Source organism: Parasteatoda tepidariorum, chromosome 5 (genome assembly GCF_982258835.1).
Source record: "Parasteatoda tepidariorum strain Cologne lab strain chromosome 5, Ptep-v5.0, whole genome shotgun sequence".
Classification (NCBI taxonomy): Eukaryota; Metazoa; Arthropoda; class Arachnida; order Araneae; family Theridiidae; genus Parasteatoda; species Parasteatoda tepidariorum.
This window is the reverse complement of record NC_141759.1, coordinates 36,833,799-36,849,385: the sequence shown is the minus strand read 5'-3', so window position 1 is coordinate 36,849,385 and position 15,587 is coordinate 36,833,799. Positions and strand designations below refer to the sequence as shown.

The 15,587-nt window shown below is 27.7% G+C and overlaps 1 protein-coding gene across 2 annotated transcripts; it reads left to right on the top strand.

The window, feature by feature from the left end:
• Positions 1–13,061, top strand: Cmpk (cytidine/uridine monophosphate kinase Dak1). 2 transcript variants are annotated; one of them, XM_016068924.4, is made up of 7 exons: positions 1–100; positions 593–717; positions 801–947; positions 3,935–4,072; positions 5,247–5,326; positions 6,270–6,366; positions 9,608–13,061. In XM_016068924.4, exons 2-7 carry the CDS (start codon positions 607–609, stop codon positions 9,647–9,649), a joined length of 615 nt encoding a protein of 204 aa, XP_015924410.1. In that variant the 5' UTR covers positions 1–100; positions 593–606; the 3' UTR covers positions 9,650–13,061. The 2 variants fall into 2 exon arrangements, with proteins under 2 accessions (XP_015924410.1, XP_071041716.1); XM_071185615.2 differs by having other exon boundaries at positions 81–217.
• The last annotated feature ends 2,526 nt before the right edge of the window (positions 13,062–15,587 follow it).

Genomic DNA, 15,587 nt, shown 5'->3' with positions numbered 1-15,587 from the left:
AAAAAGGAAAAGTATTTTACTTAATGATTTGGCAACAAAACAAAATGTCAAGTAATTAAAATGTTTCGCTGAGTTTTATCGGGAAGTCATCAAATTTTAAGTAATTGAACAAATTTATATCGTTTTTTTTAATTTTAATTACTTTAATTTTTTTTATTTTCTAATTGACCTTAGCTTTAAACGTGAATTTCATCTAATTATTTTTCTTCGTTGTAAAGTAAATATAAAATTGAAAAAAACATTTTTAAATATTTGATCCGGTAATACCTACATCGGATTATAGATTATGAGATAAATTATTTAATTCGGATTAAAATATTTCAAATTTTGTATTCATTCATGTATGGTGAAACGCTCGCTGAGCAGTAACAGATTTTTATTTTCTCTTTTTACAGAATATTTTTATATGCCACAGATTTTTTTTCTCGGCCGTGAGAAAGTTAATTAGAAAATTCGGTCAAATTAAATACAATTACTATGGTTGCCCAATATTGTTCACATTAGCGTGATTAAGCTTTGTCTTACACTTTTAAGTTTCTGAGTATTTTAACAAAGTTTTTATTTAGTTGTTAATGACTCACTTTTTTTTAAGGGTATGATCGCTTAATGATATTGAATTTGATCCGTACCTTTGCAAAGATGGTTAAGCCGCAAGTCGTCTTTGTTTTGGGTGCACCTGGTGCTGGTAAAGGAACACAGTGTCAAAGAATTGTTGATGTAAGTTAAATTTTTGTAAGTAAAGATTCATGTACATAGTTAGTTATTACTTTCAAACAAATATTTTTTATTATATATTTTAGACTTTTGGATATGTTCACTTATCTGCTGGAGATCTTCTGAGAGCTGAACGAAACACTCCAGGGTCAGAATATGGTGAGCTTATTGAAAACCATATCAAAAATGGGACAATTGTCCCTGTAGAAATCACTTGTCGATTAATTGAAGAGGTGGGTAGTTTCAAATTTTAATGTACATTTTACATGGTTAAAAAAATTTTATTTTATGCTTATTTTTATTAGACGAATTTTTATGTGATTTTTTAAAAATGTTTTGTGAAATTTTAATCTTTATTTAATGGTACAGGTAAAGCCATATTAAAAATAAAATTTATCTGTAGTGTGGGTTGGCTGATTTATAGCAATGAGTTCAAACCATGGTTAAAACCGGATAGTTCTTTTAGAAAAAACTATGCATAGTTTTTTTTTTTAAAAGCAAGACTAATATAAATATTTTATATTAAAAATGTTTTAAAGAAAAAATCTTTTAATTAGCTTTATTTTTATTTATGTAAATGCATTCAGTTTAAATGGAAAAAAAATAGTAAATATTTCCTTAAAATATTTTTAATTTGGATTTGGAACTGCTCATGGCTAGTCTGGGATAAAAAGGTATCCGCGCACTTGGAAAGTCATGAAAAATTGTGGAAAGTCATGAATTTCGGTATTGAACAAAATTAATCATGAAATGTCAAATGTCATGATTCCATTTTTTTTTTTTTAAGTGATGGATTTAGGTCCCCGAATTGGTCTAATTTTTAAAATGGAGTCCCCCTCCCCAATTTCATGGTGTTCCGAATATATGAATTCTAACAAAATCCCCACTCACAGCCATTTTCTATTAAAATATAAAATGTTTTTATCATGTTCTTTAAAAATTATGGTGTTTTTTTTTTTTTGTTTCAAAAAATGAAAGAAAAAACATCATTTCTAGAACGAATTATCTTTTAAAATTCTGTAATTTCAGAATTTTTATTATTTTTTTTTTTTTTTATTTTATCAATTAAAAATTTTAGCTGAAGCAAATCAGTCATTGTCGAATTATTTTTATTCCTAAATGAGAACGGAAAAATCAGGAGTATTTCTTTCCTTTCGGAGGAATAAGAAAAGTATTTTTAGAGTATATAATTCTGCAGAAAAAATTTTCTATTTTTCTTTTGTATTTTTCTTCAGCTATTTCATTGTTTATACTCTTTCTTTACTCTGTTTTTTAAATTTAATCTATTATTGTGAAAATGCAGAGTATAACATTTTTTATTATACTTATCATTTCAATTAATGTTATTATAATGCTTTTTTAAATTTATTGTTGTGTTTTTGGCACAGAAAATAGTAACTTCCTTAAGTCATGAAAAATTCTTGGAATTAGTCATGAAAAGTCATGGATTTAAAAATCTAAAATGCAGCAGATACCCTGGGGATACCTTAAATAAACATATATGAAATGTAATTTTGAAATATTTATTTTTATTTCTCTTCTGTTTAAATTTATTTAAAAAATTTTAGTCAGGAAATTTAAAGTTGCGTCATAATGTCCCTAAAAATTCTTTAAGTGACACAGGCCATCACCGTGTTCTGATAGTTTTTTAAATTATTAAAAAAATAATTGTAGGACAAGTTAAGATCTTCTAAAGTTTCTCTGCTTTTAACCATGTTAGACAGTGTGTTATACTTATTATGCATGTTATACTCTAATATTAGTTCAATCAAAAGCATAAATTGAAATGAGGTGCTTTTCTAAATTTTATTCAGAAGTTATTTTTTACAATTTTTTCTAACATCAGTGTAAACAAATTTTTATTGTTTGGATGTGGTATGTTTTTAATGATGATTTTAATAATTTCTAAATATGATGCCTTAATGAGCATAATTAAAAAGTATTCAAAACTCATTTAAAATATCTGCATTATTTATAATGCAGATAATATTTTAAATGAGCATTCAAATTTAAATATTGGATTCTGAAAATTAAAATTATTTAGAAAACTAATGTTTATTGAATGAAATTGTAATATGCTGTGATGTTAGAATGAAATAATAATAATAGCCGATTATTCGTAAAAAATAGTTTATTAAAAAGGTATTGCCATCTGGAGAATTTGTCTGAAATTCTACCTGAAATCTGTTATCCGGTCAAATTGCCATCTATTGTATAACTATTTTTTATTCTAAATTACATTTGGCAGAACAAGTTATTCTTTATTACTTAAATGTACTTGTTGAATATTTATAAATTAAATAATGATGAAAAAACAATGTTTAAATAAAAATAAAATATCAAAATTATTTTTTCACCTCAATATTATTAAGCTTTTTCTGGGCATTCTAACATTTTTCTGTATTTTTAGTATTGTATTAATTTCGTCATATTTATAACGAAATGTTATGTCATTTATTTTTTAAAAAAATGCTTTTTATTGAGTTATATCCATATAATATTCTTTTCCATCAAATCATACTCATTATCATAAAACAGCTTAAACCATACTTTTGAAAAAAGATAATAATAATAAATTCTAAATTTTCAGTGTTTTTACTACAGCGCGAGAATCGCGCATATTTTTTCTTTTCTCGCATTAAAAAATTATTACTGCGAGAAATTCACGCATTCTATAAATCAATTTGAAAATTCACGGATTTCTCGCATTTTGGAAGAAGCTTCGAATTACGCTATTTAGAATAATATCCGTTTCACTTTTCTTCCTGGATCTTTCATTATTTTCAACATTTGCTCCATTATCTAGCTTCCCTATTTACCAGTATTGTTCAGAACCTTTTCGAACAACAGAACACAACCGAACCGCGGAACCCCTCTCAGAACACATTTCTCTGCAACCACGTGTTTACCATAGGTAAGGTTTTTTCATGTAAGATGTTCAAATTTTTTATGCACTAATGTAAGATGGACAAATACCTAGTAAAGGCAAAATCTTCTATGATGATGCAGCAAGAATATTCAATGCTTTAAAAAATAGAAGACGTTAAAAATGTATTATAATAAAAGAAATGATTTTTTTTTTCAAGTCTATTTGTGTTTTTTTAGTTTTTAGAAATCTCACTTAACTTTCTGAAATCTCACCCTGTATTTGAGAAAGGGTAAGAAATTCTCACCCATTTTTTTTCTCTGATGAAAACACTGATTTTCTATTGTATTTAAGGCAATGAAAAAAGCTGATAGCAGCAAATTTTTGATTGATGGCTTTCCAAGAAATAAAGACAACTTGGATGGATGGAACAAAGAAATGGGTGAAAAAGCAGATGTGAAATTCATTTTGTTTTTGGATTGTTCTGAAGAGGTATTTTGTTTTATGATTTTTTTATATTTCAAGTTGTTTTTTTTTAAAAATGATTTACTTTAAATGTGTTTTCTATTATGGTTTAGTTTGGAGGCAGTTTTTTATATTTTTTATTGTCTCTACTTTCTTTTTTTTTTTTTTAACTGTGTCATTTGTATACCTATTTTCTAATATTAGAGCTGCTTAAACATGCAGTTCTGCAAAATGAAAATAATATTTTGCAAAAAGAATTAATGTAAGATTTTTGTCATACGCTTAATGTAAACATTGAAGTATATTACACACCTCTTTGCTATCTTCTATTTAATCCATAAAAATAGGAGGGGGGTTTCATATAAAATTGGTTTCTGTAATCTAAAATGTAATTATTTTTGCTACTTTTGAATTTCACTCCTCCAAAGAGAGTCAAGTAGTTTTTACCACAAGTAAAAGCTAGTTCAATATTTTTTCTAGCAAGTAAAAGCTAGTTCAATATTTTTTCTAACCCCTTCAGGAATTTTAATTTAATGATTTAAATAATAAGGAACTGTGTAATATGCAATAAAAACCTTTTATAATTTTAAAATATAAACAATCATCTTTAGCTTTTAGTTATTTACACTAAAGAATGCGTAGTCTGCAAGTAAGAACGAGTTGTCTTACTAGCAAAATACTTCATTGATTTGATACTTATATTGATTTGATTATAATGATAACGTCCATTAAGTTTCGAGATGGTAAAAAAAAAACCTTCCTACTTTGTTAAGGATGATTATTCCTGGGGACATGTTATAATTAAGAACAATCGAACTGTCAATGTCAGACACTGGAGTTGGATCCCCGATGTCGTCTTAACTTATGATGACCTCCACAGCTTCAAATGAATGGATGTCAGCTTGCCTGTACAATAAAGGTAGTGTGTGTGTATTGGAGACCACAATAGGCTTTTGAAGAATGCTTTATTTTATTTATTTATTTTTGCATTGATATTTATAACTTAATTTTTCTTTCTTACATGTAATCTAGTACACAGTGTAGTTCTTGACAAATTGGCATTTGCCCCCCCCCTCCAGAAACATAAAATTAACCATTCTCTAAGAATGGTCCTCATCATTTTGGTTTCAATGTGCTTTTATTTTTTCCTTCACTTAAGTTAATTCGTTCTGTCAAAAAATTTCAAACATTTTGTTTGCAGACTTGTATTCAAAGATGCTTGAAGAGAGGAGCAGAAGGAAGTGGACGTTCTGATGATAACATTGAAAGCCTGAAGAAAAGGTCCGTTTATCTTTTACTTCCATGTCACCTATAATTTTGTTTGTGTTGATAGTAAGCAGCTGAAACAGATATTTATAAAAAGCATTCTTATACTCCTGCTTTACTAAGTTAATCTGCAGTGTTTGTTCATCTTTTTTTTTTTTTTTTTTTCATTTACTTCAGTGTTTGTTATAAGGAGTCATTCAAATATTACAAAAGAACCCAACAGGGTGAGGGGTTTCTAATTTACTTATTTTTGCAATTCTTACAATAAGACATTAAAATCCTTTTACTTTTCAAATGTACTTAAAACTTTTTTTTTAATTGAATGTAAGTTGAATTCGTAAAGAAAGAAAATTATAAAAAAAAAAATATCATAGAAACATTTCAGTGGTCAAGATTTTTGAATACAAAAAAAGGAAAAATCAAAGGATTCTATAAGAATGTTCCATTTGAAATTTTAAAAAATTAATTAAAACATGATATTTTGTTTTATGCTAAGTTGCATCTTTATTTGAATTGAATCTTAAAATTAGATTGCTACAGTAACAGTCAAAGTAAAAACCAATAAGGTATAGTGACTTTCTTATGTAAACCTGGAAGGGAGTTGTAATTTGCTTATTTTATCTTTCGAAGGGGGGTAAAAAAAAAAATTTAAAAAATATGCCTACTTAACCCACTTACGGTTCTGCACGTAAAAAGTCGCATTTTAACCTGCAGTCTTCTCTGCATAGCAAAACCGGTTTTCCCATGTTAACTGATAGGGGAACTGTGTGTAGGGGAGAAACATTCTCCCAATTTTGCCCATTTCCTTAACCGCCAGTCGGTTAATCTATGCACGGCCCCTAATTTCATATAATCTAATATGAAGCATCTAAGGCAGTTTGTTAAAAATAATATTGTTATAACCTTCCTTATCAACTCAATCTGTACTTAATCGTCTTATATTTTCTTTTATTTACAGATTTAGGACTTTTCATGTTGATACCTTACCAATAGTCAATAAATTTAGTGAAGAGGGTAAAGTTTTGAAAGTAGATGGGAGTGAAAGTGCTGATGAGGTTTGTATTGCTTAGTTTCAATTATTGCTTAGCACCATTGCTTAGTTTCAATTTATTGTAGCAATGAATTAAATAATTATTTAGTGAGCTTTAAGTGATTAAATTACCCTTCGCAAAATTCAAAAATAAATATATTGTGTTATTTGGTAATTTATGTAAATTACTGTGTTCTGATTTGTATTTCATTCCTGTTTCAAGCTGCTTTAAAAATGCATAAAATTTCTTCAAAAAGTTCCAAAATTAAATGTGTTTCAAACTGAAACATTTTATTTGTTGATTTTAATGAGAGCTGTAATTTAAGCTGATTTTGTACCAAAGCACTGGTTAAAAGTGGTTTTAAGACTTGTTGAAAGAGGTGAAAAAGGTCAGAATTTAGGTTTTCAAAAAAGGTGTATTGGAAATGGTTTAAAATAGTTTTAATTTTTATTATTATTAATTTTCAATTAAAAGCAATCGAGTAAGTGATAAAAGTAGTTTTAAGCAGTGTCCTCACCAAATCCAAAATCTTATTTTTCGGAAAGTGTAAAAGATACAATTAGGCCTGATGTTTCGTGATCGGCAATTAAGATTATTAAAGGTATTGATATAAAATATTTTGAATTCATACTACATCTAATGAACCATCGTCCCAGTTCTGCACCACTAGAAAAAATTATTTAGTAATTTATAATAGTTAAAATAAATTAATATGTCTAAATTTAAAGACAACTACAAAACTCGTTGCTTGTGATTGTTACATTTTGATTGAAATAATAAAAACATTTATGTAGTATTTTGGTGTTAAGAAATATTTTTAATTGGTATTGTTTAGTATTTAGTGGTTATTTATGCCATGTCATTAAACTCTAAACTCAGTGGCGCACCAGCCCATAGAGGGCCAAGGCCTACTGTGCCCATCTCAGTTTTCTTGACCTTGGGCTCTGGGGTGCAGGAGCAGATGTTCCGGTTAGATGGTCAGCCGAATACGAAACCCACTGTGTTTAGTTCCCAAGCATGCTTGATACCCATTTATTGACCCACTGAAGGGATGAAAGGCTTAGTCAACTTTGCCCGTCCCGAGGATTGAACCCAGGACCTGTGGCACGGGAGTGGAGTGGGAAACGCTACCACTCAGTCACAGGGCGTCATGCTATGACATTTTGATAGAGATTAAATTTGTTTTGGTTATGATATTTAATTATGATTAGATTAATTGAATTGTAAATTTAAGCTAGTAGACTGTATATTGAATCAGTGTTTTCACTACAGCGCGAAAATGCGAGAATCTCGCATATTTTTTTATAATCTCGCATTAAAAAATTATTACCGCGAGAAATTCGCGCATTCTATAAACAAATTTCAAAATTCGCGAATTTCTCGCATTTTGAAAAAATTTCTCGTTTGTGCCATTTAGAATAAAATCCGTTTCACTTTTCTTCCTGGATCTTTTATTATTTTCAACACCTGCCCCATTATCTAGCTTCCCTATTTACCAGTATTGTTCAGAACCTTTAAGAACAACAGAACACCATCCTTCCGAACCACGGAACCTCTTTTAGAACGCATTTCTCTGCAACCACGTGTTTACCGTAGGTAAGGTTTCTTCATGTAAGACGTTCAAATTTTTTTGCTCGTTAATGTAAGATGGACAAATACCTTGTAAAGCCAATATCTTCTACTCCGAAACGGACAAATGAAAACGAAACAAATGTGGGTAGAAACGATCAAAACGAAACAAATACGCATTTGAGCAACCTAATGAGAATAGCTGATGAAAAAGTAGATGTAGAGCATTTTCCATATGATGATGCAGCTAAAATATTCAATGCTTTAAAAATTAGAAGATGTTAAAAATGAAACAAATTTAAAGAAATGATAATTAAAGAAATGTTTTTTTTTTTCAAGTCTCTTTGTGTTTTGTTTTTTTTAATTTTTGAAATCTCACTTAACTTTTTGAAATCTCACCCTGTTTTTGAGAAAGGGTGAGAAATTCTCACCCATTTTTTTTCTGAGATGAAAACACTGATTGAATAGAAGAGTTATAACCAATGATTAAACCGATGCAACCCTGATTACGATAACAAGCATCAGAATTAAAACAATTTTGCTTGATTATCATTCTAGAGATACAGCATTATTTATCAGTAATTAAAATGACTATCTTTCTTTGTTTTCTTTTTCTTTGCAAATATATGAAACCTTTTGCAAACGATGTCTTGCTTGAAGGGGGTGGCTTTCCTGAAACAGTCACTAGAGAAAGAGAGAATAAGATGTGTGGCATTGTATTCTTTAGTTGAAATAGAAATTTTTTTAATTAGCAGATTGGATATTTTCATTCTATTTATTTTATTCATCTTAAAAAAAAATTTAAGATAAAAATGCTGTGTTCTTCTGATAATTATATTTTTATCAATGCACATAGTTATTGGTTAATGATTAAAATAATTCCTAGTAAAAAGTTACTTTTGAAAAAATTATGTTGATCATTTTCAGAAAGTAATACAGTTTCCACTAATCTTTTCTATTGATATTTTATTAGTATTATAGGTTAATTATTTTTTTTTATTTATTTATTTGTAAACCTTTTATTCCATACAAAATATGTACACACATAATCATTATTGTTATGCTCAAAATTTTCATTAAAGCACATAAATAAAGTTCAAAAGTGCAAAAATATGATTTTGCAATATACTGAGACTTGTAAAAGGAGAGGCTAGGAGTACGGTAACTCTTAATGACAAAAAAGATCAAAAAGGTTTGGGGTTTTTTTCTTCCGAAAAACAGCAAACTTTATACTCACATTTGTCAGTAAATTTGATAATTAAAAAGATTAGTTTTTGAATAAAACCAATATTTATAAATTGCTGCTGCTCAAAAAGGTCTTATGATTACTTTGATCTAATGTTGTATGAATGCAAATAACATTGTTTAAAAGCATTGGTTGTAATCTTTTAAATTATGCTCACAGTTTATAACTATAAAATTTTTTAAAATTACTTTAGCAGTGCTAACATTATTTTGTCCACCCCCTGTATTCATTCGTCAATTCATTATCCTTTTCTTCTATTATGTGCATAAATTACTCACACTCTTAGTTTTTGAGAAATTCTAAACGAAAATATATGAACTGTGCTCATATTGTTCAGCAAAATAGTACATATGTTGTTTTAAATTTAATTTGGTACATAATTCAAAATTGTATGTAGCAATATAAATTTCATTAAATTAACAAACAAATTACAATTTTCATTTTTTACAGGTTTTCAAAAAAGTGGCTGAAGTGATTAAGAGTTATGAATGAAACCGATTGATTTTATAAATTCTATTCTACACTTGTTGTATGCTTGTTTTACAAAATGTTTTTATTATTAATCTAAAAACATTTACTATAGGCTATGTAGAGCATTTTCATATGTATGTCATTTACATTGCTATCTGTTAGATAATTGTTTTAATGTTTAATAGACAAATAGATTTTCTTCATTGCTTATTATATTTATTTTTACTATATTCAATGAAACTGAACAACTTTACATTCATGAAAATTGTTTATTCTGCATGCTAGGGTGATGTGTGATAATTTTATATAAATAATATTGCTCTCTACTTTTAAGTTTTCAACCACTGTGGGATCCTGGTAGTAGAAACCTTCCACAGCAGGGCTATAGGCATTGCAAATTATCATAGCTTCTTGGACTTGGGGAAAAGGGAGTGACTGTTACGAGAAAGTGTGAAAAAATTTAAAAGCGGGGGGGGGGGGGGGGAGAATCCTTCTTAATAAAAGATAAAGGACAATTTTTCCCTTTTGAAATCTGACACAAAAATCGATCTTCTGTATTTGCAAAGATTTACTGAACTATCAGAAAATTTTGATGATCTGAAGGAAATAAAGCAATTAGTAGATCAGGGTGCGTAGCGTTTTTAAAAAGTGCTTAAAGGTGCTTATTTTCGATTATCGTTTTTAAAAGCCCTTAAAGGTACTTTTTTTCTTTGGGTGTTTTTAAAAAGTGCTTAATTTTCCCTTTACCCTGTTTATTTTCTCCACATATTATGCAAAAAGACACTGTTCATATTGTTCTATTCAATGTTTTCACGATTGATTCCACCCCAATCAATTTCGGCACATCTTCGGTCCTTAGCGTATGAAAACGCCATTCGTTTTATGATTCAAAATTTCATAATTTTTGACAATTGTCAAAAACTATGCCTGCAAAACTTAAGTTTTTTTTTTGACATGACAGTTAAATTGGATGAAACAGATAATTGTTAAAAGCTTGCCAACCCTGCCTGATCATATGCATATTTTTTTGAGTGTTTAAAATATTTTTGAGTGCTTGAAAAGTGCTTAAAAATATTTTTTAATGCTTGAAAGGTGGTTATTTTTTGTTGAAAAATTTGGCTACGCACCCTGGAGATATTTAGCTAAAAAGAATTGATTTTCAATCTAATTTTTTTAAAGTATTATTCTACGAAGATCTAATTAAAGTAATATAACTTTTTAACAGCATAATTTTTTTTTTGTGTATAATTTTTATAAACATTATACATGCTGATTTTGCTTGCTACATGTTAGATTGACCCCTATTATTACAATAATAGTCCTTGATATACGGTGTTGGGATTGCAGGAAAATTTAAATTGTAGAAAATTGCACTGCTGGTTGACTCAATAAATTCCGCTACCTGACGCATGATATATTATCAACCCTAAAACTTGTTATTTTTAACATAATTTCTAAAATATTGCAGGTAAATTTTAAAGTATTGAAAAACTGAGTTAAAAAGTTTTGGCTTATTTAAAATAGGAGCTGCTTTTTTGTAAAATTTTAAATTTTATTAAATGTTGCCATAGATTTCCTAAAAATCGTCTAAATTAATATTGATAAAATTTAAGGAGGGAAATTGATCTTAATATGGTTATTCTTAGAATTTTAAATTATATGCATTGTAACGTTTCCAGTAACTTGCTAATTTTACATGGTTTATTTTCTTCCAGTAATTAAGAACAAAAATTGTTAGTGTCACATTATTAAATATATAAGTATTTAAAATAGAAATATTACTGAAAAGCTTGCATAATTATTTCATTTATCAATTAGAAATTTCCGTAATGAGGATTTTTTAACTTACATTTGCTTGAAAATTCCTCTAAAATGATATGAAACGTTATAATCTCTATCTCATTTTGAAAATGTATTGTTACTAATGAACGTAACACTTTATTAGTTGTTGGAGTAGAGATCTGTTTGTCCTCCAACTACTTTAGACAATATGTAAATTTAATATCAAATATCCACATTTTGTAGCCTGTTTTATATAAATAGAAAATGGAAATAGTAAGAATTACATTTCTATTAGTATCTAAATTTTTTTATGAAATAAAGTTTTTTTCCAATATCGCTGCTAATAAGTGATGGGGGTTAACAAAAACTTATCTTTTAAAAGAGAACATTTAACATTGTTTTTATATAAATTAATTTGGTTCCGCTACATTTTATTCATATAAGTGAAGTATTACGTAATCTATTATGTCATTTAACAGAGAGTATCTAACATGGATTTTAAAAAAAAATTTTGATTCTAGCTAAATTCTATTTCTTTAAGTAAAATAATCCATTATTTATTATGCCATGAAAAGGAGAGCATTTAACATTGTTTTTTAAAATTATTTTACTTCTACTAAATTCTATTTCTCTAAACAGAATAATCCATTATCAGTTAAACAGTTAAGGAGAGCATTTATCTTTGTTTTTATAAAAAATAATTTGGTTCCACTAAATTATTTCTGTAAGTGAAATAATCCGTTACGCCATTAAGGGGAGTTGACTGTTGATTTGCAAATAATACACTCCAAATACTTTTTATTCTGCTCAGAAAGTATGAGATATTAGTCGCTTTTTTCAAGTGGGTCTTAAATTTCACTAAATAAATAACTATTTCAGTATTGTGTAATGTTTATAAGATAAATAATAAAAATATTAGTAAGATACAATTTACTAAATGGAGAAGGAAAAATCTTCATTTAATAGAGAAAAAAAGTGTTTTGTAGCATTATTTTATTTATTTTTTTTAGTGGGGGTGAGATACAAAAACTGCAATGAAGTCCTGGGCCCAACTTAATATGGTCAGACCCTTATTCTTTTTAATTATTAAATATATATGTATTTATTGTATAACTAAAGACATTTTTATATTTGTAACTTATTAAAATTGCATAAACTTTAAGTTTTTGTATCACTTAGAAATTTTTCTTGTATTTCAATTTTCTGATCTGCAAATATAAAATGTTTGAATGTTGCATTCCACCATACTTTTATTTTGGAGATGGTTGCATTTCCCTTTTTACATTCTGTAAATTTACCTCAATATTGTTTGTCGTCCATTGAAAGATTTCTCATGCAACAATGTGTGCTTTATATTTAAGAAAATCATATGGTAATTTAATGTTTCAACGAATATAAGAAGTAAACTGTGCTATACGAAATCATTTTCAAGCTTTTTGTACAGTAATCACATTTTAAAAAAATATCGATAAAATGGTATCTTTTTTATTTTAAAATTTAATTAATTTTAAAAATTAATGTTCTGCATATTTAATATATTGAAACAATTTTTTGGAAATGAAATCTTAAATCTATATTTATTCTAGTTGGTATCATTAGAATTGTAGTTCTTTGAATTATTCAATAAAATCATCTTCTTAGTTTGTGTAAATTTGCATCTGTTTCTCTTATACTGACTGTGTTTTTAGGTCATACAGAATTTAGAATATATATATATATATATATATTTTAACTTTAATTTATTTCTTTACTTTTAAATAACTGCCATAATTTTAAAAAAATAATTGTAATGTTTTGCAAGATGATTGCTGCTCTTAACATGTATTTAGCAAAAGGCTTATAAAAACAATCTACTTATTAATAACATTATTCTAAAATTTTAAGAAAGTATTTTAACAAAACATAATTTTTTTACTTCATTAAATCAGTTACTACTAAAATATATAGGAGCATCTATAAAATGCAATTGGAATTATTGCAGTTTATGAAATACAAATATGCAATACATGGAGCAGTATTTTTCTCCAATCCATAATAGGGAATAATATCCTGAATTAATAATATTTTTAAAGCTGATGATTATGGAAACAGGGCATATCATATTCACTACCCTTGACAAAAACAATCAATACATCACTTTCTCATTGAATAACAAGAATTAAAGTATGAAGGCTAAGGTAATTAACAAGACTAAAGCGAAATGAGTAGAAAATTGCTCGAGTAGTTCCGAGAGTTGGCGACTGATTGCAAGCAGGAAACTTGAGCAAGCTATAAGGCATTATAACTTCTCTGGCCTTAAGCCCGAGATTTTCCCCAATATTTAAGGAGGTGGTAATTTCTGTTTTTAAAAGATTTTGGCTACCACATATCTTTTTAAAACAAATGTTTTAAACAGGGTATCCGCGCACCTGGAAAGTCATGATTTTAACTATTTTTTTACAGAAAATCATGGAAAGTCATAGACTTGGGTCGCTGAAAAATCTAATTTTTAAAATGGAATTTAAAAATACCCCCCTCCCATTTCATGGTGTTCCGAATATCCGAATTTGCAATAAAATCCCCACTCACACTCATATTTTATTAAAATATAAATTGTTTTTATCATGTTCTTTAAAAATTATGTTTTTTCAAAAAATGATAGAAAAAACGTCATTTCTAGTGCGAATTATCTTTTAAACTTCTGTGATTTCAGAATTTTTGTTATATTTATTTTTTTATGTTATCAATTCAAAATTCTAGCTGAAGCAAGCCAGTCATTGGCGAATTTTTTTTAATTCCGAAATGAGAACAGAAAAATCAGGATTAGTTCTTTCCTTTCAGATGAAAAAGAAAAGTATCTTAAGAATATAATTCTGCAGAAAAAAATTATTTGCTTTTGTATTTTTTTCAGCTATTTTATTGCTTCAACACTTTCTTTCCTCTGTTTTTTTAAATTTTAAATGTTTAAATATGATGATGCAGAGTATAACAGTTTTGGTTATACCTATCATTTCAATTTTCGTTATTATAATGCTTTTTTAAATTTCTTGTTGTGTTTTTGTTCTGAAAATAGTAACTTCATTAAGTCATGAAAAATTCTAGGAATTATTCATGAATTTGAAAATCTAAAATGTAGTGGATACCCTATTTAAATAAATAATTTATATATAATAATCAGATTGGAATTGCAAGCTGTATTGTCATGATGTGCAGTATTGGCAAAATTTTAAAAACTTTTGGTTAATTATTATTTAACTTCCTCTTTCAAGACACTACAGCCTATTACAGGCCAAGACAATCCCAAATAGTCATTTAATCCTATCCACTGTAAGGTCGTCCAGTTTTCCCTATATAATATATGAGTGTCCTCCTTGACCAAGTTGAGTCACCTAATTGGTGGTCTTCCTTGATTTCAGTTTCCCATGGATTAGTAAGAGTGAGCTTTTTTTATTGGATTTGTATTATCAAATTGGAATAAATGTCCGAGCCATCATAGTCTGCTGCATTTTATGATTTTAGCAATATCAGGTTGCTTGTAGTTTAGGTAAATTTCAAAATTAAACAAGGATCTCCAGTTATTATTCTCGTACAGTGCCCAAAATATTTTTCTTAAAATTTTCCGTTCAGAGATCAATAATTTATTTTCATATAACTCGGTTAGTGCCGAGCGTTCACTCTCATAAAAAAGATATTATTTGACTACCACTTTTAATAATGTGGAGAGCTAGATTTAAATTTAGATATAAAAGTTGATGTATTAAACAAGACAAAACCAGTGAGCAATGTGATTTAAAAATTGTGCATATTGCTCTGAGAGTTAGTGACTGATATATTTAAATTAAAATAAAATATATTAAAGTGTAGAAGCTATCAGGTATTGAATAAGGCTAAGAGGAAATCACATGAGGCTAGCAGGAAGTGAAGCCCTCTAGTGTCTAAAAGAATTTAATGAAATGTAGGAGTTGCATTATTATTTTTTTTCCCTATAAATAAATTTTTATAATGTAATGGACTTTATTAAAAAGCATCTGTTACTAAACTGTATATTTGGGTAAGCCTGCTATTTATTCTTATAATGTCATTTCTTGTCTTTAGATGAAGTACTGAACACACTTCATTGTATTATGTATTAGTTATATATTGTATATTACGCACATTCCATTTCTTTTTTCTGTTCCCTAAGAGGAAACAAATTGAA

Coding starts and splice junctions, on each gene's coding strand:
- Cmpk (XM_016068924.4), top strand. CDS start 607: ATGATATTGAATTTGATCCGTACCTTTGCAAAGATGGTTAAGCCGCAA. Junction 5,327..6,269: donor ATTGAAAGCCTGAAGAAAAG/GTCCGTTTATCT, acceptor TTTTATTTACAG/ATTTAGGACTTTTCATGTTG. Junction 6,367..9,607: donor GGAGTGAAAGTGCTGATGAG/GTTTGTATTGCT, acceptor CATTTTTTACAG/GTTTTCAAAAAAGTGGCTGA.